At 41.4% G+C, this 24,691-nt stretch overlaps 1 protein-coding gene and 2 non-coding genes across 3 annotated transcripts; all 3 read left to right on the top strand.

The window, feature by feature from the left end:
* Positions 1-5,880: 5,880 nt before the first annotated feature.
* Positions 5,881-23,073, top strand: Hspa9 (heat shock protein family A (Hsp70) member 9). Its single transcript, XM_087896158.1, has 17 exons — positions 5,881-6,061; positions 7,793-7,851; positions 8,054-8,141; positions 9,230-9,411; positions 11,020-11,144; positions 11,964-12,037; positions 12,114-12,220; positions 13,612-13,774; positions 14,085-14,177; positions 16,561-16,770; positions 18,032-18,259; positions 19,230-19,334; positions 20,030-20,147; positions 21,191-21,285; positions 21,680-21,772; positions 21,996-22,136; positions 22,322-23,073. Exons 1-17 carry the CDS (start codon positions 5,981-5,983, stop codon positions 22,397-22,399), a joined length of 2,040 nt encoding a protein of 679 aa, XP_087752284.1. The 5' UTR covers positions 5,881-5,980; the 3' UTR covers positions 22,400-23,073.
* Positions 16,990-17,062, top strand: LOC125405887 (small nucleolar RNA SNORD63). The gene has a single exon (XR_007233709.1). It is a non-coding gene; the product is annotated as a small nucleolar RNA SNORD63 (small nucleolar RNA).
* On the top strand, positions 18,846-18,914 carry LOC125405888 (small nucleolar RNA SNORD63). Its single transcript, XR_007233710.1, has one exon. It is a non-coding gene; the product is annotated as a small nucleolar RNA SNORD63 (small nucleolar RNA).
* Positions 23,074-24,691: the final 1,618 nt, after the last annotated feature.

Here is a 24,691-nt window from a genome sequence, read left to right on the forward strand (position 1 = left end):
TGAGCCATCTTGCTAGCCCCTAAATTAATTTCTAAACTGCCAAATGTCTTTTAGACAAGGTTTCATAAAGCCCAGGCTGAGCTTTAATTTGTTACCTACCCAAGAATGACCTTGAACTATCACTCCTCTGGCCTCCACCTCCCAAGTTTTGGGATTGCAGACACGCACCACCACATCTGCCTCATAGTTTGTGAATTAATATATAAACACATTAGTAACAAAATAGAAAAGACTATGCAGAGAAATATTTCTCTAGGCCCTACCTTCAGATGTCAAGATTTTCTTGACATCTACAAGAAATGTACAAATGTTCATTTCTGTGTATTTTTTTTCAGAGAAATTCATTCATACAAAAGTGGTTTGTGTGTAGTTTGTGTTTTTGCCCTGAGGAACGTATTTAAATGGGGCATCAGGGACACTTGCAATTCTAGCTGAAACTTGAATACTAAGAAAGAATTGGGCGACTCCTAGGACAGAGAGGGCCAGAGGAAACAAGCTCCACCAGGAACAGATGCCAGGAACAAACCCAGTCCCAAAATATGGGCAGATCAGGATTGAGCCAACAACCAGATCCAGAGTCAGAGATCTCCACCAGAACAGGTCCAACTCCATCCAGGGACTTCTGCAGGAGGGGATCCAGACCAAGATTTACAGAAACAGATCAAAGTCAGCAGCCTAGGCCAAAGTAGGCCTGAGACAGCAAACTCCAAGGGAACAGAGCAAAGCACAGGAGCACTGAGCTGTCTCCAGGAACAGGAATAACCAATGGGGTAACTAGAACTGTGACACTGACTGTACCACGAGGAACAACCATCTGAGCTTTAGAGTCACTGGCACCTAGAAGATTATACAACAGAATCTCATGCAGCCCCAACCACACCTATTAGAGGAAAAGATGAGTAGAAAAGGTAAGATCACACGCTACACCACAAAAAGCAACACAATACCAGTAAAACCAAAAGACCCTACAAAAGTAAGACCCGAACAACCAAATATGGATGAACCAGAAAAAAATGATCTTAAAAATAACCTAAAGAGGATGTTTGAAATTCTTAAAGATGAAATGAGAAATTCCCTTAATGAAATGGAGGAAGAAAGAATTGGAGCTGGAGTGATGACTCAGCGGTTGAGAACCTTGGCCACACTTCAAAGGATATGGGTTCAATTCCCAGCACCCACGTGGCAACTCACAACTACTGTAACTTCAGTGCCAATGGAGCTGGCATTTTCACACAGACATACATGTGGGCAAAACACCAATACATAATAAATAAATAAATCTTTAAAAGAAAAAAATTAGTAGAAGGTATCAGCCAGATAGAGCAGCTGCCTGTCAACTGTGAAAGCACCCAGAGCGAAAGCCCTAGGTGAGATCCGGCTGGCGAGAAAGCAGCGCAGGTCCCTGTGCACATCTGGTGAGCACGGCTAGGTCAGACATGAGCAGGCTTGAGAGACGCTGAGGATGAACTACCCTCTCGCAATCAGCAGCAGAAACCAGAACTCAAGCTGGCATGGTAGTGTGTACTTGCAGTCCCAGCCCTTGAGAGGTGGAGGCAGGACGATCAGGTCATCTTCTAGCTACATGAGTAGGAGGCCAATCTGGACTATATGAGACCTTGTCTCAAAAGAACCAAAAAGAGAGAGGGATCCTGGGAGGATGGCTCAGTTGGTAAAGGACCTGCCATGCAAACACTAAGGACAAAGAAAAGGGCCGTGTGGAGCAGTGCACGTCTGCTGGCCTGCTAGCCTAGCCAAATTGGTAAGGTCTGGGTTTAGGATGGTTCCTACCCCAAAAAATAAGGTGGAGAGCAATTGAAAAAATACCTGATGTCAGCCTCTGGCCTCTGTGTGTACCTGCACACACATGTGCACTCATGAACGTGTACATACAAATATATACAAAGCTTAAAAAAAAGACTAAATCAGGGAGGGATCAGAATTGTCTCTAAACCACCAAAAAGATCCAAGATCAAATCATAAGGTTATTCTCTAGCCAGAAGCTTTCGAGTAAAGAACAAGCGTATACCACTTCCTTGAGAATTAATCCAAATGAGCCTGTCAATCACTTAGATAGGAATACATCTCCCCAGGAAACCATCTGCCCCAGATTTTAAGAAACCGTATAAAGTGGCTGGGCAGTGGTAGTGCATGTCTTTAATCCCAGCACTAAGGAAGAAGAGGCAGATGAATCTTTGTGAGTTCAAGGCCAGCCTCGTCCACAGAATGACTTCCTGGATAGGTTCAAAAGTTACAAAAAAAAAAAAAGTTCTGGTGTCTCTTTATCACAACTACTGACTTTTTTGAGGTAGGAGAAAAATCATTCTTGAAATATAACTCTAGTCTTCCTTGCTATTTTCTCTCTCTCTCTCTCTCTCTCTCTCTCTCTCTCTCTCTCTCTCTTTTATAAATCTCTATTAGTTATAGTGTTCTGCCTGCATGTATACCTGCACACCAGAAGAGGGCACCAGATCTCATTATAGACAGTTGTGAGCCACCATATAGTTGCTTGGAATTGAACTCAGGATCTCTGGAAGAGCAGTCAGACTCTTAACCTCTGAGACATCTCTCCAGTCCTCTATTTAGTCTTATAGAGAGGAAGGACACTATATTTTTTAATGACAAAATTTGAGGGGTTCTTTGTTGTTTTTGGTCTTTTGTCCATTTGGAGACAGGAGGATATTACTGTAGCCCAAGACTAGATACCCTAGAACTCCTTTTTTTAAAAAAAAAAAAAACACATTTATTTATTTATTATGTATACAATATTCTGTCTGTGTGTACGTCTGCAACCATTACAGATGGTTGTGAGCCACCATGTGGTTGCTGGGATTTGAACTCAGGACCTTTGGAAGAGCAGGCAATGCTCTTAACCACTGAGCCATCTCTCCAGCCCCCCTAGAACTCCTTTTTGTGTTCTCCGTGTAGCCTTGATTGTCCTGGAACTCATTCTGTAGACCAGGTTGGCTTCGAACTCACAGAGATCTATCTGTCTCTGACTCCTGAGTGCTGGGATTAGAGGTGCACTAATAATAATAATTATTATTATTATTAGTGCACCTAATAATAATAGGTGCTATTATTATTAGCCACAGCCTGGCTAATAATAATAATTTAAAAGAGAACACGGGGGTAACAGATAGCACTGTTTCTTCTCTCTGGTGCTAGGGATTATGCCCAGAGCCTTGCACAGGGAAGTAAGCGCTCTGTCAAAAGCTATAATACTAGCACGCGGTCAGCACCTCTAAAGGCAGGTCCTATAAAGAGAAGACTCAAGGCAGGAGCTCAGTAAAGACTTTGTGAAGATGATGGTGATGCACATGGCCGGAGAAATGGCTCAGAGGTTAAGAGCACTTGTTGCTCTTGCAGAGAACCAGGGTTATGGTCCAGCACCCACATGGTGGCTCACAACAATCTCTAACTCCAGCTCCAGAGAATTTGATGCCCTTTTCTGACCTCTACAGGCACCAGGTGCATGGCACATATACATAAGTGTAGGTAAAACATTCATACACAGAAAATAATCTTAAATAAACCCTAATGGTTAGAAACCTCAGTTCATAAATGGGTTCTTGACTTTTGATAAAGACCAAGAAAAATAATTGTGTTTTCACCCAGGGCTTTGCTTTGAAAAGTGTAGGGCATTCTCAGGCTGAGAGTGTAGCTCAGTTAGTAGAGTGCTTGGCCCAGCACCACGCTAAACAAGCATGGTGGCACATGCTTATAGTCACGGCACTTGGGAGGTGGAGGCAGGGAGATTAGAAGTTCAAGGTTGGACTCTCACTGGGTAGAAGTGCTTTCTTCACAAGTCTCAAATGAATCTGAAACCCCAAAATTATTCTGACTTTTACACCTGTTCTCTCTCATGCACACACATGCAAAATCATTTTGAAATTATTTATTAGTTCAAGGTAATCTTCACTACCTAACCAGTCTGAGTCTAGCCTGAGCTACATGTGACACTGAGTTACACAAAACGAAGAAAGACAAGCAAAGGACATTTACAACTTGTACTATAACTAGTGGGTAGACATTTCAATTTCAGGTTTTCTTTCTTTTAAAATTTATGTTTTTGCTGGGCGGTGGTGGTGCACTCCTTTAATTCCAGCACTCAGGAAACAGACGCAGATGGATGTCTGTGAGCATAAGGCCAGCCTGGTCGACAGAGTGAAGTCTAGGACAGCAAGACTACATAAAGAAACTCTGTCTCAAAAAAAAAAAAAACAAAAAAAAACAAAAAAAAAACAAAAAAAACCAAAATTATTTATATTATTATTATGTTTATTTTACATGTATAGATGTTTTGCTTGAATGTCTGTGTGCACCATATACATGCCTGGAGCATTCAGAGGCCCAAACAAGGAGGCAGAGGCAGGCAGATCTCTGCATTTTTCAGGCCAGCCTGTACACAGTGCAACCTTGTCTTGACAAAAAAACAAGACAAATAACTTTTTAATCATTACTGTGTGTGCATGAGCCACAGTGCAGGCGTGGAGTCAGAGGACAACTTTGTGGAGTCAGTCCTCCCCTTCCACCTCTACACGAGTTCCAGGTCTCGAACTCAGACATTAGAGTTGTACATCAAACATTCTGTCACTAAGTCATCTTGCTAGCCAACCTCAGGCTTTCAATTAGCAGCTATCTGTTCAGTGCCTTTATTATTATTATTTTTTTCATTTTGTCTTATGCATGTGCGTTTTGCCTGCATGTATGATTGCATTAGGTGTGTTCAGTGCCCACAAAGGCCAGAAGATGGCATCAGAACCTCTGGAAATGGTCAGTGGCCCTGCAGGTCCAGGAATCTGTGACTCAAACCCAGGTACTCTAGCAGTCAGTACTACTAACCAGTGAGCAATCACGCCAGTCCCCGGGGTTCACTCTCTCCGGGACAGCAACTAAAAGCGGTCACCACGGGCCCTGGCATCCACCCCAGCCCTCTGGCCTGGGAGGTCCGGACCACTCCCACGGGCTATTTAAGTGGCCACCCAGAGGAGGAATACATGGTCCTGGGTTTTGCATGCGCCCCTCCCCCCGGTTTTCTGTGTCCCCAGCAATGCCCTCGGTCACCCCGGAGTGCTGTGCTTACTAAATATATATATATAAACCAAATTAAAATGTGGACCTGGACCTGGTTGGATTTCTTTGCTCAGGCGGAGTAGCTCGGTTTAGGATTTTTTCTAACAGTGCTAACCAGATGCTGCCCTAGAAATTGGAAATCCAACCGTGCCGCCGCAGTGTGCGGCACAAATTTAAGGGTGCCCTATCCAGGTGTGCATACTTCAAGCTATAAACAAATGCTGACAGAGAAAGAACACAGGTACACTTAACAATGCCTCAGGGCAAGATGGCGCCCGCCCCAAGAAGAGGCGGGAGGAGAAACTTCGAGGCCGTCAGTGCGACCTCGCGCTCAGGATACTCCGGGGCAAACTTGCAGACACTGGCGCACCCAATGAAGGGCTACAGTTAAATCCCAAACCCGGGTCTGCCACGCCCTTCGCACCTGCGCGCTAGAGCCTCAGTCGGGTGCCAAGGACGCAGGCGCAGGAGGCTCCTCCTTCTGCGCAACTGACGCAAGGAGATTGTAATCTTTTCGTAATTTACCCGGTGTGTCCTTGAGTCTTTCCAGCCGCGAAGGGCCGGGGCTGTCTAAAGCACTGCCTGTGTGTTCCTCTTCCCCGTCTCCCTTCCTTCTGCTCCCGCAGCCGCGGAGGCCGTGTTCAGAGGACAGGACTTATCAACAATCTTGCTGCCGGGCGTGCTCGCCGCGGGCTGCTGTTCTGGGAGCAGCAGCCGTGCAGTCTCTGGTCAGGCACCGCGCTCTGCACCTCAGCGGAAGAGCGGGCCTTCGTTCTGCGGCCGTCAATCCCCGCCTCCCACCCCACGTGGTTGGAGGATTTTAGAAGTGTGGCCGCCGCTGTGTCGCGCAGCTCCGGACCTGTGGGGTGTTTGCTCCCTGCTCTGGTGTCCCCTCCGTCCAGCCGCCATGATAAGCGCCAGCAGAGCCGTGGCCGCGCGTCTCATGGGCGCCTCAGCCTCCCGGAGTTTGGCGGCCGCCCGTCACCAGGTGAGGAAATGTCATGCCTTCTGGAAGGGGCTCCAGGCCCTGACTTGAGCGCGATAGGTCTTGCCCTTCAGGGTCAGACTCTAGAAGAAATCCGGAGCGAAGAAAGGTAACGGACCTTCGGTGGTCAGGTCAGCTGGCCTTGGTCAGGGCTTTAGCCTCGAGCTCTGCTGAGTCACAATCCGTGGCGTTCTGGAGTCGCACCCACTAATTCACGAGGTAGCGGTCCTCCCCACCTGACATGGGGCGCATTGGATGTGCTTGGTCCCAAGCAGCGGATGTGGTCTATCGGAAGGTAGAACTATGAGCTTGGCTCTGTTTCCTTAAGAGCCGAAGGACAATTCCAGCTCTGTTTTTTTTTTGGTTTTGGTTTTGGTTTTTTTCTTTCTGGAAGCAGGTTGTCTTTGTAGACCTGGCTGACTGGGAACTGACCATGTAGACCTTACAGAGATCCGCCCGTCCTTGTCTCACCAGTGCTGAGATTGAAGGTGTGCACCACACCTGGCTCCAACCTTAGAGCTTTTTTTTTTTTTAATGTCTTCGATTTACTTGTGGATTGTAATAGGACAGGAAAAAGATTGTGGATCTTGGTCTGAAATAAGAGAAAGTACGTCTTTGAGACTGTAGCTCCCCAAAGTAGTTGTTGACAAGACCATTGGAAGTGGCTCCAGTATCTCTCGGAGTGCACATATGAGGTTCAGGTGTGCACAACTGTGAGTTTGAGACAGGGTCTCACTATTTAGCCTTGGTTGTACCGGAATTTATCGAGACCATACCTGCCTTTGGCTTTCAAGTGTTGGGGTTAAAGATGGTTGCCACTAGGTCTGGCGACTATGAAATAATTTTGAATTTTTTGTGTAATGTCTCCTTAATCTGATCATCTGCAGCACAAGTTGTTCCCCCACCTCAGGGGAATGGGGGGGGGGTGGCATGTCTGTCAGCTTCCGGGTTGTATTGTCTTTGAGGGACACTAAATTATGTCACAGCACATTGGTACCAGATCAATAATGTCAAAGTTGAGAACTCTCTGTTGCACTATAATTCTTTTTTCTTTTTTTAATGCTAGTTTGTTTTTTGTTTGTTTGTTTGTTTTTGTTTTTTTGTGGTGTGTGTGTGTGTGTGTGTGTGTGTGTGTGTGTGTGTTTTGAGACTCTTCCTCTGTATAGCTCTGGCTGCCCTGGATCTCATTGGTCCGTTTGCCTTCTGTCTCCCAAATGCTGGGATTAAAGAACTGTCTAGTTTTTTGTTTTGTTTTTTCTATTTTTCTTTCTTTTTTTTTTGTAATTTAAGGCATTTAGATTTTGGGGGTTTTTTTGTTTGTTTGTTTGGTTTGGTTTGGTTTTTTGAGACAGGGTTTCTCTGTAGCTTTGGTGACTCTCCTGGAACTAGCTCTTGTAGACCAGACTGGCCTCGAACTCACGAAGATCCTCCTACCTCTGCCTCCTGAGTACTGGGATTAAAGGGCAGTGCCACCACCACTCGGCCCCAATTAGAATTTTTTATAGTTTAAGACAATTTGCTTATTTTTACCTGATAGTCTGGAAAACTTGTAGATGTATGGTAGACATGTAGATAGTTTTCCTTTATATATCTTTCATACTAAGGACTTTTCTTCTGTTTTTTATACAGGCTACTACTTAATTCTAAAGGTTGTATGTGTTTCTCAGAGTAATAATTGGAAAAAGTCCAAGTGTACTGTGTAGTTGACAGATGATGCAATTTTTCCCCCCTCAGGATGGCTGGAATGGTGTTAGTCATGAAGCTTTTAGATTTGTTTCAAGAAGAGATTATGCGTAAGTATAACTTTAGTTTCTTTAGGAGAAAATACATATTAATTGAACACCTGGGCTGTGATCTGTACATTTTAATAATTTTCCCTCTGTAACTGTAACTTTATACTTGTAGTTTATGAAATATGCCGCTTAACACCGACATAAAGCACAGTTATTTGTTGGAGACTGTTAAAATAACCATGGTGTTTTAAATTTCTTGCAGATCAGAGGCAATTAAGGGTGCAGTTGTTGGTATTGATCTGGGTACTACCAACTCCTGTGTGGCAGTTATGGAGGGCAAACAAGCAAAGGTGAGCAAGATTGGAAGCCTGGGGTTACTTAGGTATTCCTGCCTGAACTTAGGTGCTTAGAAATACTGAATCTGAGCTGGGCATGGTGTCACACACCTTTAGGCAGTGGGATCTCAGAGTTTGAGGCTAGCCTGGGCTATAAATAGAACCCCTGTCTCAAAATGAGGGGGGGAAAAACATTGAATCAGGTTTGGTGCTGGTTGTTCTATTGAGACAGTATATATATTAGGCTATCCTCAAATGTGGATTATTCAGTGCTGACATTACAGGCTTTACCTATTACTCCAGATGTGTGTTTCTGTTTTGTTTTTTATGGTTTTTGTTTTTGGAGAAAGGGTTTCTCTGTAGCTTTGGAGCCTGTCCTGGAACTCTCTGTAGAGCAGGGTTGCCTAGAACTCACAGAGATCCACCTGCCTCTGCTTCCCAAGTGCTGGGGTTAAAGGCATGCCTCGCCTAGTTTGCATTTTAAAACTGTTTTATTTCATTTTTTTGTTTGTTTGTTTTTTTGGACTTAGGAATTCACTTGGATATTGATAACTGAATGAATACAACCTTCCAGGATAGGATCTAAATGTGTTCTCAAGCAGTATGGGTGATAATGCCATTAGAGGAGTTGACTTTCTCAGCTTGGAGTTCAGCAAGGTTCAAGGTGTCTGCCATGTAGAGTTTGGTAGAGCCTCCTCAGAATGCACAGATCTTAAGGGCACCTGTAATTCTGGAATTGTCTGTTCTTGGACCCTTCATGTTTTCTTTTCCCATGCCCTCATCTGAAACAACTCGGGCTATTTACAGGAGTCTGGCTTACTGGACACTAAGAGAAGTGAAGCCCTTCCTTAGTTCTCGTTTATGCTGCTTATCTCCCCACTCCCCATTTTCTGAAGCTTTTAACTTCCACAAGAATTTTGCATAATAGCCATATTCAAGGTGGTATGGCCATAGACTTCTCCATACATTTGAAATGATACTGTGTAGCATTCCCAGCAGTAAACATGCCAACTTAGTGTTATCCTTTTACATTTATTTATGATTTGAGCTGTGGTTGTGCCAGTGATAACTAGTATCTTAATCATTATCTTTGGTAATTTTAGGTTCTGGAGAATGCTGAAGGTGCCAGAACTACGCCTTCTGTTGTTGCCTTTACAGCAGATGGAGAACGACTTGTTGGCATGCCAGCAAAGCGACAGGCTGTCACAAACCCAAACAATACATTCTATGCTACTAAGCGTCTGATTGGGCGTCGCTATGATGACCCTGAAGTACAGAAAGACACGTGAGTAGGAAAAGCAACCAAGAGTGCTTTGCTCAAGGTCCTATGAGCAAGTCACTTTTTCATTATTGTTCCTAAAAGAAATTCACATCTCCGCCAAAAGAGTAAACAGTTTTTAAAAGCCCATTTGTGCTTTCATAGACTAGGTATTTTTTATTCATTAACATGGCTGGTAATATGTTAAGGTGCATTAAGGTTTTGAGATATTCCTAAACAATGTTGCTCATCAGTCGTGTAAGGCTGTTATATCATATGTCCTTATGTTACATACATGTGTGTGTGTGTGTGTGTGTTTCCAGTTCTTTCCCATTATTTTTATTTGTTTGAGACGGTTTCTTTGTGTAGCCTAGACTGTCCTGGAAATCACACTGTAGACCAGAGAGGCCTTGAATTCTGATTTGCCTGCCCTGCCTCCTGAGTGCTGGGATTAAAGGCATGTGCTACCAGTGCCTGGCTAAGCTTTTATTTATTAACATTTTTGTTTGTGGGTGTATTCATCCTCACAGAATGGGAGGTCAGAGTACAACTTGCTGGATTATGTTCTCCCGTGTCAGTCCTGGGCATTAGCCTTGACAGTATGAGCCTTTATTTGTTAAGTCATTTCCTTATCCAGCTCTTTGGTTTGTCTGTCTGTCTGTTGTGCTTTCAAGACAGGTTTCTGTGTAGCTTAATTGTCCTAGAACTCATTCTGTAGACCAGGTTGCCCTCAAACTCAGAGATATGCTTGCCTCTGGCTCCTGGGTGCTAAGGTCAAAAGCTTGTGCCACCCCTGCCCAACCAGGTTTTTGGGGTTTTTATGGGTTGGATTGGTTTTTGTTTTGTTTGCTACAGTGTTTTTCTGTGTAACAACCCTAACTGTCCTGAAACTAGCTCTGTAGACCAGGCTGGCTCTTGAACTCAAAGAGTTGAACTGGAGTTACAGACAGTTGTGAGCTGCCATGTGGGTGCTGGGAATTGAATCTGGTTCCTCTAGAAGAGCAGCCAGTGCTCTTAACCACTGGTCTATATCTCTCTATAGTCTTCAATAGAAATTGCCTGTGATCAAGTAATATTCTATCTATTACTTGAACATATTTTTTCCCACTTCTTTTTCAATTTGTATCCCCTTGATCTCCTTTTGGTGTCTTATAGCTCTAGCTAGGACCTCAAGAATTATATTGAATAGATATGGAAAGAGTAGACAACCTTGTCTTGTTCCTGATTTTAGTGGAATTGCTGCCTTGTATCATTTTCAATGAGAACTATTAAGACAATTTTTGAAATGATTTCAAAAGCCATCAGGCTCGGGCTGGAGAGATGGCTCAGTGGTTAAGAGCACTGGCTGCTCTTCCAGAGGTCCTGAATTCAATTCCCAGCAACCACATGGTGACTCACAACCATCTGTAATGAGACCTGGTGCCCTCTTCTGGCATGTAGGCACACATGGAAGGAATGTGTGTACATAATAAATAAATCTTTTTAAAAAAAAAGTCATCAGGCTCATATTTTTACATGATAGTAATTATAGGGATTATTAATAAAACTATCTCCAGAAATTATCGTTTATTGGACTACTGTTTATAATTTATAATATATAATTTATATTTTTTTATAATTCCTTTTATTTTTCAGCAAAAATGTTCCCTTTAAAATTGTCCGTGCCTCTAATGGTGATGCCTGGGTTGAGGCTCATGGAAAACTGTATTCTCCTAGTCAGATAGGAGCATTTGTGTTGATGAAGATGAAAGAGACGGCAGGTGAGAAGATTAGTTCATTCTGGGGAAATTGGAAGTATTGGTGGTTCTTCTGAGTTTATAGATTGATGCCCTGTAGATTATGCTCTTTGCACAAGAAATGTAGGAACGGCAAAACTGTGGGACTCTTCATACTTCATCTGTAGGTTTGAGTTTAATTTCCCTAATGATACCTGTTGTTGCTTTTTCAATAGGGGGCAGTGTAGTATTTTTTAAAAATCCAGAAAGCTGCACATTAAACTTAAAGTCTAAAGGTCAATTGATGTTGATAAGTCTTGGCTGAAATGCTAAAGATGATTTGGAATTTCTAGCCAGTACCACCTTGGCTGCTGAGCTTCACAAAATTATTCCCTACATCTCTAAATAACTTGGTAACTGAGGGGAGGAGAGCTGCCTTGAGCTTCTGCTACTGTTACAGCCTCCGAAGAACTAACAGTGGTCAAGGTGATTTGTTTCTGAGAATAAATTTCATACTGGAGTTTACGTTATCTTCAGACTAATTTTGTAACCAAGGCTGGTGTCAAACTTAGGGTGATCTTCCTGCCTCGGCTTTGGGTGCCAAGGTAACAAAAGGCATGAGCTGTGTAAGTCAGGACAGCCTTAAACTCATCTTCCTGCTGCTTCCCTGGTGCTAGATTACTGGGGTACAAAACAGTGTTCAGTGTTTTTCTATGTGGCCTGTCTGCAGGTTAAACTACAAAGGAGGTGAGTGTTCTGTATTGCTGCACAAGAAGATTTGAGGAGGGATATTAGGCTTTGGTAGTAATTTTGATGCTTTTTTTTCCTGACATAGTGCCACAATTGAATTTTATTCTTTTCCAGAAAATTACTTGGGTCACACAGCAAAAAATGCTGTGATCACAGTCCCTGCTTATTTCAATGACTCACAGCGACAGGTAAGGTTAATTATATCTTCTATTTGCCTGGGAGAGTTTAAGGATGGAAAAATAGATTTATTATTACTTTCTATAGGCCACTAAGGATGCTGGCCAGATAGCTGGGTTGAATGTACTTCGAGTGATTAATGAACCTACAGCTGCTGCCCTGGCATATGGTCTGGACAAATCCGAAGATAAAGTGTAAGTTGATAAAGCATAGATATCTTACCAGAATTATAGGGTTTTTTTTGTAATTTTTTTATTACATTTTCTAATTTTGTGTTGGTACTTGTGTTGAAGATACCATTTGTGCCATGTCATGTATGTGGAGGTTAGAAGATAAAATGTGTGAGCTGGCTTTTGTCTTTCTCAAAACTGGGTCTTAGATCAGTTTGTCTGGCTTGACAGCAAGTGCTCTCACCCTTAAAGGCCCTTACTTTTTTTTTTTATTTAAAACTTACTCATTTTCAATTATAAATGTTTTTGTGTAAGGATATGTACCCGATATTGCACACACCTTCAGAGATGTTAGATTCCCTTAGAGCTACCTGATGTAGGTACTGGAAATCAAACTGGTCCTCTCTGCTTTAAAAGCTGCTGACTCGCTCTAACCCATACCCTTCTTATCACTGACTTTGTGTGGCGGGGCATGTTCATAACAGTGTGCATGTGGAAGGACAATGTGGAGGAGTTCATTCTCTCTCCACATAGGTTCCTGAGGTTGCATCAGGCTTGGAACCAAGAATCTTTACCGGATAAAAAGCTATCTTGCCAATCCTTACGTTGTAAATTGTTTTGTTTTTGTTTTGTTTTTATTTTGTTTTGCTTTTTAAGACAGAATTTTGCTGTGTAGCCCTGGCTGTCCTGAAACTTTCTCTGTACACCAAACTGGCTTCTAAATCAGATTCACCTGCCTCTGCTTCCTGAGTGAGTACTGGGATCAAGGGTATGTACTGCGCCTACTACATTTGTACTGTAATTTAACCTGAACTGTGAATCAAGTTATAACAACTATAAGATTTATCCTAGGGGCTGGAGAGATGGCTCAGAGGTTAAGAGCACTGACTGCTCTTCCAGAGGTCCTGAGTTCAATTCCCAGCAACCACATGGTGGCTCACAACCATCTGTAATGAGATCTGGTGCCCTCTTCTGGCATGTGGACATACATGGAGGCTGAATACTGTGTACATAATAAATAAATAAATCTTTAAAAAAAAAGATTTATCCTATAATATTTCCATTTCATAGGGTTAAAAGGATTATGCTTAGAATGAAAATATACTTCCGTTTTTTCTCCCCAAATTTGTATATATAGTCTTGTTTTTTGTTGTTTCAAGACGACTTTTCTGTTTCCTTGGTACTCTGGACATTTTTATTTTTGTTATTATGGGTGTTGATAAATACTTTGGAAACCATGGTTTGTGTGATATGAATTTTACTGGTCTCTCTTTTATGTTAGCAATGCCATATGTTAAAAGGCATGTCGGTTACTAGATTTCAAAATAAGTATTTCAGGAAGATAGCTAAGTTAATCTTTGGTTATTGAATTCTTTCCTTTGTAATAGGATTTGTTTCTTTGTTTTCCTTTCTAGCATTGCTGTGTATGATTTAGGTGGTGGAACCTTTGATGTTTCTATCTTGGAGATTCAGAAAGGAGTGTTTGAGGTGAAATCCACCAATGGGGATACTTTCTTGGGCGGTGAAGACTTTGACCAGGCTCTGTTACGTCACATTGTCAAGGAGTTCAAGAGGGAGGTGAGTTACCATTGTGGATTTAATGTGTAGGCTTTTGTGTAGGAGGTTCAGAATTTTTGTTCAGATTGCTCTTTTGCGTTCTGAATGATTTTTTTGCACTAAAGTAATTAATTGCATTCAGGTTCATGGGTAAACTCAACCATTTTAGTCACATACAGCACCTTGGATTGGGAACAAAAGACTTGTTCCGTAGCCCACAAATCCTCACAATTTATATTTCTTTATAAAGAGTGACCCTTTTATAAGCAGACAAAGTCTACATTGCCACTGCAGTTTGTCTGTTAATTGTCTTATGAATTCTATTTTGTAGACAGGGGTTGATTTGACCAAAGACAACATGGCACTTCAGAGGGTTCGGGAAGCTGCTGAGAAGGCTAAGTGTGAACTCTCCTCATCTGTGCAGGTGAGACATGAAGAAATCCAAGTTCTTTTGGTGGATATTTTTAGCCTAACCTTATTTGAATCATATATTCTAATTTACCTAATGTCAGTGTAGCCTGTTTACAGTTTTCTATTTGCTAAAAACCTTGAGCAATCTGGGCAGTGCTGGCATATGCCTTTAATCCCAGCACTCTGTGATTTCGAGGCCAGCCTGGTCTATAGAGAGAGTTCCAGGATAGACTCCAAAGCTACTGAGAGAAATCGTGTCTGGAAAAAAAGAACAAAAACCTTGAGCTGGGCAGTGGTGGTGCACTCCTATAATCCTAGCATGCGGGGAGGCACAAGTAGGCAGATCACTCTGAGTTCAAAGCTACCTTGGTCTACAAGAGCTAGTTAGAGGACAGTTAGGGCTGTGATACAGAGAAACAGTCTCAAAAAAGAAAGAAAAAAGAACAATACGACAATAATCACTTTTCTTTTTAATGAATTAGGTAAATATGTGGATCTTTTGTTCACATGTATATACGTACTGCATGTGTGCTTGGTTCCTGCAGAGGCCAGAACTCCCATGTTCTCTAGAAGACCTGCCAGTGCTCTCAACCACTGAACTATCTTTTCAGCCCTGAGATAGATAATTTTTAAATTACGTATTATATGTGCATTGGTGTTTCTGCCTGCATCTTTTTCTGAGGGTGTCAGATCCCCTGGACTAGAGTTACAGAAGCAGTATGGTGAATGATTAACCATTATTCAATTCAATTATTCAATTATTAATTGAAATAATTAGTGTCTTTAATGTATTATTTTGTGGATTGTATGAATTGCTAGTTTTCTGCCTAATAAATTGGATCACCAATTTAGAAAGTGAGCTGTGGAAAAAAATCTGCCCTGTCAGCAACAGATTTGCTCCATCTCTCTGTTCTGCGCTTGTTTGTTGACCTCAGTTCTGAGAGGTAAAGCTTCCCTGTCTTAACCAAGTGTAGACTAGTGTAAAATCTAGGTTACAGCCTCACCAGGGTGAAACCAGTGTAATCTTGTGACTGCTTAAGATTCTTACATTCACAGCAACAAGTTATGGTAGCTGTTGGTTAAGTGGCTGTTGCTAACCGAGTTGCTGAAACCTGAACGCTGTATACAATAATCTATTTTTGAGTTCGGCCCTAGCTCCCTAACCTTCACTGTTGTAAGGGGCTGTGAGTAGTTAGTTACCATGTTGTCCATACTATGCTCATGAGGAGTGATGCCATTCTCCCTGCTGAGTATCAGAACTTGTTTGACTTATTCATGTTTAAGGTTGTGGTTTAAGAGCCTGACTTTGCCAGTAGAACGAGAAATATATAAGTCTTAGAATTTGACACTGGGAGGGGAAAAGGTTGTTTATGTTTACATGGCTGTGTCTTACTGGCGGACATTTTCTTTTCTAGCCTTTAGCACTTTAGCAAAGTATTTAGCCACGTCAGTGTATAGTTATGATTGTAAATCTGTAAAATAAATCCTTGGGAATATCTCAGAAGACTTAAAAGTTTACTCTGAAAAGATAGATTTTTAACTAGAATATTAACTGAGCCCTGTGGTGGTCTCCTGCCACTCAGACTGGCCTTGAACTTATCGCTGAAGACTTGGGCAGTGCCAGCACATCAGTGTACATCCCTCCTGCTTTGTTTTAGTAAGAGTATATGTAACACTTACTAATTCCTGGAACTTAGTCTGGATATGTTAAGAGGTTGATGGAGAACATACGTTCTTTTTATTTCTTGTTTGACGTCGACGTTCCTCCCCAACCCCCCATACACATCACACCCTGTTTCTCTCTATAATAGTCCTGGCTGTCCTAGAACTTGCTTTGTAGACCAGGCTGGACCCAAACTATCAGATCTGCTTGCCTCTGCCTCCTAAGAGCTGGGCCCTTCATGATTTCTTTTTTAGAGATTATTTTTATGTATGTGGAGAGGATGGGAGAAGGTTAGTGCAGATACCAGTGGAAGCTAGAAGAGGAGAGTATCAGATTTCCCAAAACTGCACTATGGGCAGTTGTTAGCTACCCAACATTGGTGCTAGGAATTTAACTCAAGTCCTGTCAAAATATCAAGCACTGTTTAACTATTGAACTCAGACATGGAATATTTTAACTCGATGTGAAAGACAACCATACACACAGTATGTTTCTTAAAGATTTTTTTTGGTACTATTCATCTGTCACATGATAATTTCTTCAGCTTGTGTGTCCCGGTCTTCGTTGTTAATATTTATAAACCCTATTAAAAGAGATTTTAGTGTATTTCCACTACATCATAGTAATTTAGTAAGGCTAATTTTCTGTGCTTCCTAGGTCCTATCCTAGGGTATAGTCTTAACCTTAATTGGAGTCATAAAGATTAACCTGTAGTGAAATATTTTCTGTGTAGACTGACATCAACTTGCCATATCTTACAATGGATGCTTCTGGACCCAAGCATTTGAATATGAAGGTAACTCGAGCTCAGTTTGAAGGCATCGTCGCAGATCTGATCAAGAGAACTATTACTCCATGCCAGAAAGCTATGCAAGATGCAGAAGTCAGCAAGAGTGACATAGGAGAAGTGATTCTGGTTGGTGGCATGACGAGAATGCCCAAGGTATGGACTCATGTTATAGTCTTTATAAGTGGGGAAAATCAATATATAATGCATTTTAATTAAAAGATGTAAGAAAAGGTATCAGGGAGAATATTGAACCCATTCTTGTAAAGATAATGTTGTCAAGCCTTGATGGTGGTCATTCCCTAGGAGATATTTTTTAGGCACTTCTTCTCAGCATAGTGGTTTGGACTACTTGCATTACTTCAACAAAGATTTGTGCAATGATGCATTTTATTAATCAACACATCATTCTGAAAACAGATGTGTAGATAAGTGATAACTGAGCACAGACTGTTGAAGGTGCAGTTGTTCCTTGGAGGCTGGATAGAATTACCTTGGGTCCAAGTTAATGGTGGAATTACTGCTTTTGGTAGTGGTTTCTGTTGTTTTTTGTTTTGTTTTTAATTTTACTGATTTTTATTGAGCTCTATGTTTTTCTCTTCTTCGCTCCCTGCCTCTTCCCACCCCTTTAACTCTCTCCCATGGTCCCCATTCTCCCAGTTTACTTGGGCGATCTTGTCTTTTTCTACGTCCCATGTAGATTAGATCTATGTAAGTCTCTCTTAGGGTCCTCATTGTTACCTAGGTTCTCTGGGATTGTGATTTGTAGGCTGGTTTTCTTTGCTTTATGTTTAAAAACCACTTAAGAGTGAGTGAGTACATGTGATAACTGTCTTTCAAAATGATGTTTTCTAGCTCCATCCAGTTGCCTGCAAAATTCAAGATGTTATTTTTTTCTGTGTAGTACTCCATTGTGTAAATGTAGGTGGGTTGTGTTGTTTGTGGGAGATTTTGTTTTTTCTGTTTCAACACTAGGATATTGGAAAATGAATCTAGAATAAAGTTGGACCCAGAACTCTGTTTACAGAGGACATGTTGATATTAACAAATTATCTCAGGATGCTATGTACTTTTGTTAGCTCTTAAGACTTAGGGTCTAAAACTACCACACGGAATTGGTATTAGTGCTTCCTTCAAATTGGCATTTGATCAATTATGTAGAAGTGTAGGCTCTATTTTATAGTCCCTTGCCTTATGCCTTCTGTTTCCAGTGATGATTGTTGTCTGTAAGACAGATAATTCAAACAAATGCTTCTAAATTAAGTGGATAAAGTGAGTTGTTAAACATGAACAGGAAGTCAGCATTCTTGGAGCTGAGTCCATCTGACTTGCGATCTGGCTGGCATCTTCATGCTCTGTCTCAGTTCAGCAGTGGCCCTGGGTGTTGGCTAACAGGTTCTTTGTCTTCCATACATAGGTTCAGCAGACTGTGCAAGATATTTTTGGCAGAGCCCCAAGTAAAGCTGTGAATCCTGATGAGGCTGTAGCCATGGGAGCTGCCATTCAGGGAGGTGTGCTGGCTGGTGACGTCACAGATGTGCTGCTCCTGGACGTCACTCCCCTCTCTCTGGGTATTGAGACTCTGGGAGGTGTCTTTACTAAACTTATTAATAGGAACACCACAATTCCAACCAAAAAAAGCCAGGTAAGAGTTATCCTTCCTAACAGGTTTTATGTTCCATGAGTACATAATTGCAGCCACTTCATGAACTTTTTAAAACATTGTTTCTAAATCCACACCAGCTAACTGGGTGAGATTACCTGTTCTTTGTTTTGTTTTGCTTTGTTTTTTGTTTTTGTGTTTGTTTATGTTTTGTTTTGTTGCGGTTTCTGGAAAAGTTCTTAGATATCAGCTAGCAGTGGTGATTAAGGGAAGGATAATGCAGTCTCCTAAAAGGGCTGTTGTCATTTGCCACTGAATTCTCTGTTGTGTGAAACAAAATGAAAAGTGTGGTGGCTAGCAACATGGGACTAGGCTTGATTTCATCGTGAATGATGGGGGCTGGGTTGTATGTTACCAAGCAGGGATATATGGCTTGGCAGGATTCTAGATGAAGAATTACTTCTTGTGACTGGTTGGATTATCCCAACATTTGGGAAGTTCAGGCATGAAAATTGAGAATGTGAGAACTGCGGGACCATATAGTGTGACACTGTCTCAAATGGTTGTATTTCCAGACTCCTATCAGTCTTGAATTATTCTAGGATCTTTCTCTCTCTCTTTGGTATTTGTGCAGTGATGTATTTGTCAACACATCATTCTGAAAAAAGTATGTGATGACATCTCAGGACTGAGCACATGGTACATTGCCTATCTCTGGTCTTACATCCTTGGACTGACTAGCTGTTATTTTATATCCTTGTTTTGATGCCTTAAACTTCCAAGCTTAAAGCTTCATCTTGTTCAACGTACTTGTTTAGCTGAAACAATAGCTGTTTTGTGCCATTAAATACTAATCCTACTCCTGTCTTTGCAGAGATATACCTTTGTTCTGAGAGTAATATATGTTAGGAATCATCCAGTATTAGAATGTGAATGCCCCTACTTAGCCTTTTTCTGTAAAATGGGTGTAGTTTAATCAGATTACCAAGTAAGAAAGTTTCCTTCTTACTAGGTATTTTCTACCGCTGCTGATGGACAAACTCAAGTAGAGATTAAAGTGTGTCAGGGAGAGCGAGAGATGGCTGGGGACAACAAACTTCTAGGACAGTTCACCTTGGTAAGTATTTCAATTCTGAATATCATGTGTTTTGGTCCTATAGCTTACAAAGGTGACAGTATCTAACCTACCCAATTGGTTGCAAACAGGCATACTTTTACTTTATTAATGCTTTATTGAGGTTTTACTATTGTATGAGTGTATGTCTGTGCACCAAGGCCGGGAGAGGGTATTGGATTCCTTGGAATTGAACGTACTATAGTTTACTGCAATGTGAATGCTGTGAATTGAACCTGGGTCCTTGGGAAGAAACCGCCAGAGCTCTTAACCACTGAACCATCAGCCCAGCCCATACTGTTGTTACTTTTGAAAAACAGTTTTCATAGGTGAATTATGAAACTCATAAATTCAGTTTTTACCTGAAAGTGCTTTGTTTTCAGATCCTTATTTAAAAGTCAGGGGCATGTTCAGATTCAAAAGCAGTGCTAACTCAGAAATCAGTTGAGTCATGATTGCAAACCACTTGATGGCCACCGTTTTGGGTCAGCATTGCGACAGTGAAGAAGTCCTGATTTACTGAAAAAACTCTGGGCCCACACAGCTATTATGGTTTTGTATTTGCTCCTTGAAGCACTAAAATCTCAAGTTTCTGTACTTTAGTGAAGGTAGCACTTGTTTTCGGGAGTAAGTGGTGGATGGCCTGTTTGGAAATGTGAGCACATCTGAGAGGAGCTGACTCTGAGTATTTACTTTAGGTTGGAATTCCCCCGGCCCCTCGTGGAGTCCCTCAAATTGAAGTTACATTTGACATTGATGCCAACGGTATTGTACACGTTTCTGCCAAAGATAAAGGAACAGGACGTGAACAACAGAGTAAGTATTCAGACTATATGAGTGATATGCTGAGAACTTTGTCCAGCAGTAGAGTGCCTTCCAGCATGTGTGATGCCGTGGGTTTGTTTACCATCAAAGGAAAAGTAAGGTGGCCGTTATTAGGAACTACATCCTGTTTCTAGGCCTCTTCTCCCCTGGGGTGGTTGCTACCACACTGCCCCTTTTTCCAGGTATCAGAGATAGGGGTGTTTCACTTGCATGGTTTTTGTTTTTTTCTCTTTTGGTTTTCTGAGACAGTGTCTTGAGGATGTAAGGCATGCGCCACCACTGCCTGGCTTTGAATGTATTTCTTGTACCTCATGCATGACCGATTCCCTGGAAAGGATTGCTGCCAGTCTTAAGATATATTCTTGCTGAAGTGAATTTCTGGCTTTTTGTTTGTTTTGAGACAGGGTCTGACTTTGTATCCCTGATTGACCAAGAACTTGCTGCTCAGACCATGCTAACCTTAAACAATGATATCTGTATGCTTCTTCCTTCCAAATGCTGGCATAGATCTCTAAATTTTTTGTTAAGTTTTTGAGACATGGTTTGGTTTCTCTGTGTGTAGCCCTAGCTGTCCTGGAACTAGCTCTGTAGGCCAGGCTGGCCCCAAACTCAAGGTTTGTCTGCTTCTGCCTGTTTAGTTCTAGGATTAAAGGTGTGTGCCACTACTGCCCAGATAGATGTCTGAATTTTCATAAGTTAACATTATGTATAAGCAAACAGGCAAGCCTTACCTTGTGGATTGCTGAAGTTTCACTTGGGAGGCAAGTCACTTGGTCTTTTTATACGACTCACTCATAAGATAATAACTAATACTCATAATTTGAATCATTCAGATTAGTTACTATAGAGGCAGCATTTATCTACTTGTTTCTTTATTGTGGAGGCTGGGTCTCATTTTGTAGCCGTGGCTGGCCTTAAGCTCAGAGTTGCCTGCTTCTTGAGTGTTGGGATTAAAGGTGTGCACCATGCAGTGTAATGTTATTTGTTCATACAGTGAAGGAAGAGAACTAAAGAATTTTTTTAATTAACTCCAGTTGTGATCCAGTCTTCTGGTGGATTAAGCAAAGATGACATTGAAAATATGGTTAAAAATGCAGAGAAGTATGCTGAGCAAGACCGGAGAAAGAAGGTGATTACTTCTACTGAACTTGTTAAAGCTGACAGACTGGGCTCTTAAGTTTCTCATCTTTATTGTTCCCTTTCATTAACTTATACTTTGTTTAATGTGAGATTACACCCTGTAGTCAGAATGATTTCCACAACCCTCCTATTTCTCAGCCTCCACTGGTACCTAGGACTAAGGGCACATACTGGGTTTGGAATGTTCTCTTAGTCTCCCTCTATCAAAATTCCCACGCCACAAAAGCCAACTCAACTCTTTTCTTGGGGTCATTCCAAGTACTTCTGAGTACAGTCATTCTAGCTTTACTGTTAACGATGTGGTAACTTATTATCTCATGTGATATAGAAGTTAATGAAACTTGTGTTGATTGGAAAGTCAGTTATGTTAAACTTTTTTTAAGGAACGCGTTGAAGCAGTTAATATGGCTGAAGGAATTATTCATGACACAGAAACCAAGATGGAAGAATTCAAGGACCAGTTACCTGCTGATGAGGTAAGTTATTAGAAACAATCAAAGAGAATATTTGCTGATTCATTGAAGGTCATTTTTTGGGTTTGATAGTGATTTGGGTTTTTTAAAACATTAATAAAGGGTAGAGGTAAGGCAAAAATAATGCTTGAAAATTTGAATAGTGCACTACATGTAAGAAAAGAACATTCTAGAAAAAGGGTTTCTTTTGTTTTTTGTTTGTTTGTTTGTTTGTTGCCTTTTACAGTGCAACAAGCTAAAGGAAGAGATTTCCAAAATGAGAGAACTGCTTGCTCAAAAGGACAGTGAAACGGGAGAAAACATTAGACAGGCAGCATCTTCACTGCAGCAGGCATCACTGAAGCTCTTTGAGATGGCATATAAAAAGGTACAAGGGCTGGAGGGGTATTTGTTCAAGATTACTGGGAACAGAATGTTACAGGGAAAGGCATAGGAAATAGTGATGGTTTATAAGGGCGGGTGGAAGGAGTGATAAATGCAATGTGAGTTATGGATGAAGGATGAGGTTAGACCTAATGTGAAATCTCAGTGATCCAAATATTTTTTCAACAGATGGCATCTGAACGGGAAGGTTCTGGAAGTTCTGGTACTGGGGAACAGAAGGAAGACCAGAAGGAGGAGAAACAGTAACAGTGGCAAGGCATTGAGAAAGGCCAGAAGGACAACATGAAGCTTGGGCGTAAAGGGACGTCCTGAGCAGAAAAGGGTCAAACTTCAGTCTTTTTACTGTGTTTTTGCAGTAACCCATATAATTTCCTTAATAAATATATGTAGTGAAAATTAGCTAACTCATTTAATGGGTGGTAATTCAGAAGTAGCAGTTCATACCATTCTGTCACTAGCCATTTAGTTTCAGCCACGTGTAAAGGGGTGGGTTGGGACTGTATACCAATCATTAAGATATATCTGGTTTGTGCTGGAGGAGCCATGTTTTCAAAGTGTGAAACCCATTTCACACGCAGTAGTCTTGTAATGGACCTTGAGATTGTATGTAGATCTTTGTTGGCCAAGAGGACTGCTATAAAGAATGGTCCATTTGTATATGAGGCGATCCTTCAACAGGCCTTACAAGACTAAGCTACCTGTGCCATGCATGGTTTGTAGGTACAGAAGCTAAGCCAGTGGGTAACAACTGTTAGTCATGGCTTAAAGAGATGCAGGAAAGTGATGAAGTCTTTCGTGGTCCTAAGTCATAGTTTCTAAGCTACCGTCTTGGTTGGCCTGTGTCTGGCACCCATATCCTTGATGATCATTCTTTTCATCCATTTTGGAGGGTTTTTTTAAAAAATAAAATTCTAAAAACATCTTGATTTCCTTTGTGAATGGCATTAGTTTTAGGAAGAAATGAAAATGACTTTCTAACACTGGCTAAGTTTGGACACATTGAAGATACAGGAGGAATAATAAAAATATTGGCATGTATGTCAGATGTGGAAGCACACTCAGGAAGCCAGCCAGGGCTATAAATTGAGATTCTCAAAGTACTGGCTGGCATAAACAAATTGAAAAAAAAAAAAACAAGTACTGTTTCTAGATTCAACAAAATTAGAAAGCAGAGCTGATTTTTTTTTCGTTTGCTTTTGTTTTTATTGAGCTATATATTTTTCTCCACTCCTCCCTTCCTCTCCCCTCATGTTCTACCCTCTCCCATGGTCCCCCATGCTCCCAATTTACTCAGATCTTGTCTTTTTTTACTTACCAAGTCAATTAGATCATGTATGTCTCTCTTAGGTTCCTCTGTGTTGTCTAGGTTCTGTGGGATTGTGAATTGTAGGGTGGTTTTTCTTTGCTTTATGTCTAAAAGTCACTTTTATGCACAAAATTTTCCTTATCCATTCTTTGGTTGAGGGTTATTTAGGTTGTTTTTCCAGGTTCTGGCTGTGACAAACAATACTGCATGAACATAAGCTGAGCACATGTCCTTGTGGTATGATTGAGCATCCTTTAGGTATATACCCAAAAGTGGTATTGCTAGCTCTTGAGGTAGGTTGGTTCCTGATTTTCTGAGGAATCGCCATACTGATACCCAAAGGGGCTGTACCAGTTTGCACTCCCACCAGCAATGGAGGAGTGTTCCCCTTACCCTACATCCTCTCCAGCATAATTTGTCAACACTTTTTTATCTTGGCCATTCTTACAGGTTTAAGATGGATTCTCAAGAGTTGTTTTGATTTGCATTTCTCTGATGGCTAAGGATGCTGAGCATGTCCTCACGTGTCTTTCAGCCATTTTAGATTCCTCTGTTGAGAGCTCTCTGACAAAAAATGCTTCTTAAAGGTTTAGAGCACAAATGTCCCACTCTGTCTTACATGTCCTTCAATTCACTCACTTGTGGTTAATGAAGATCTTTTTCCATTCTTTGGCTACCATTTTGTCTTGTTGACCATGTCCTTTACTTTACAGAAGTTTCTGGGTTTCAGGAGGTCCCATTTATTGTTTCTCTTAGTGTCTGCTGCCTGAAATGAGTTGTGGTAGTTAGGAGCCACTATGTGGATGTTGGGAACAGAATCTAGGTCCTCTGGCAAGAACAAGTTCTGTTAACCAGCCCCTAAGTTGAACTTTGTTTTAAACTGTGACCGATTGTCTTCATGATTATTATGTTCACTGGCTACTTTTCCAGAGGACCGAAGTTTTTGATTTCCAGCCCCCATACAGAAGCTCACAACCATCTGTAACTTCAATTCCAGATCAGAAACCTTCTGGCTACCTTAGACATCAGGAATGCATGTAGCACACTTACATACAGGCAAAACACACTGTAGAGATTAAACCTACAGTGGAGTGGGTGCAACTTTAACCCAGGAAAGTTAAGGTTTTTGACAGTCTTGCTATGTGGTCTGGCAAATTAAGCTGGCCTAAAACTTGAAACAATCCTAATAGCTAAGATTATAAGCATGTATCCCCACGCCAGCCTGATTTTGT

Source organism: Myodes glareolus, chromosome 13 (genome assembly GCF_982192425.1).
Source record: "Myodes glareolus chromosome 13, mMyoGla1.1, whole genome shotgun sequence".
In the NCBI taxonomy this organism is placed as follows: Eukaryota; Metazoa; Chordata; class Mammalia; order Rodentia; family Cricetidae; genus Myodes; species Myodes glareolus.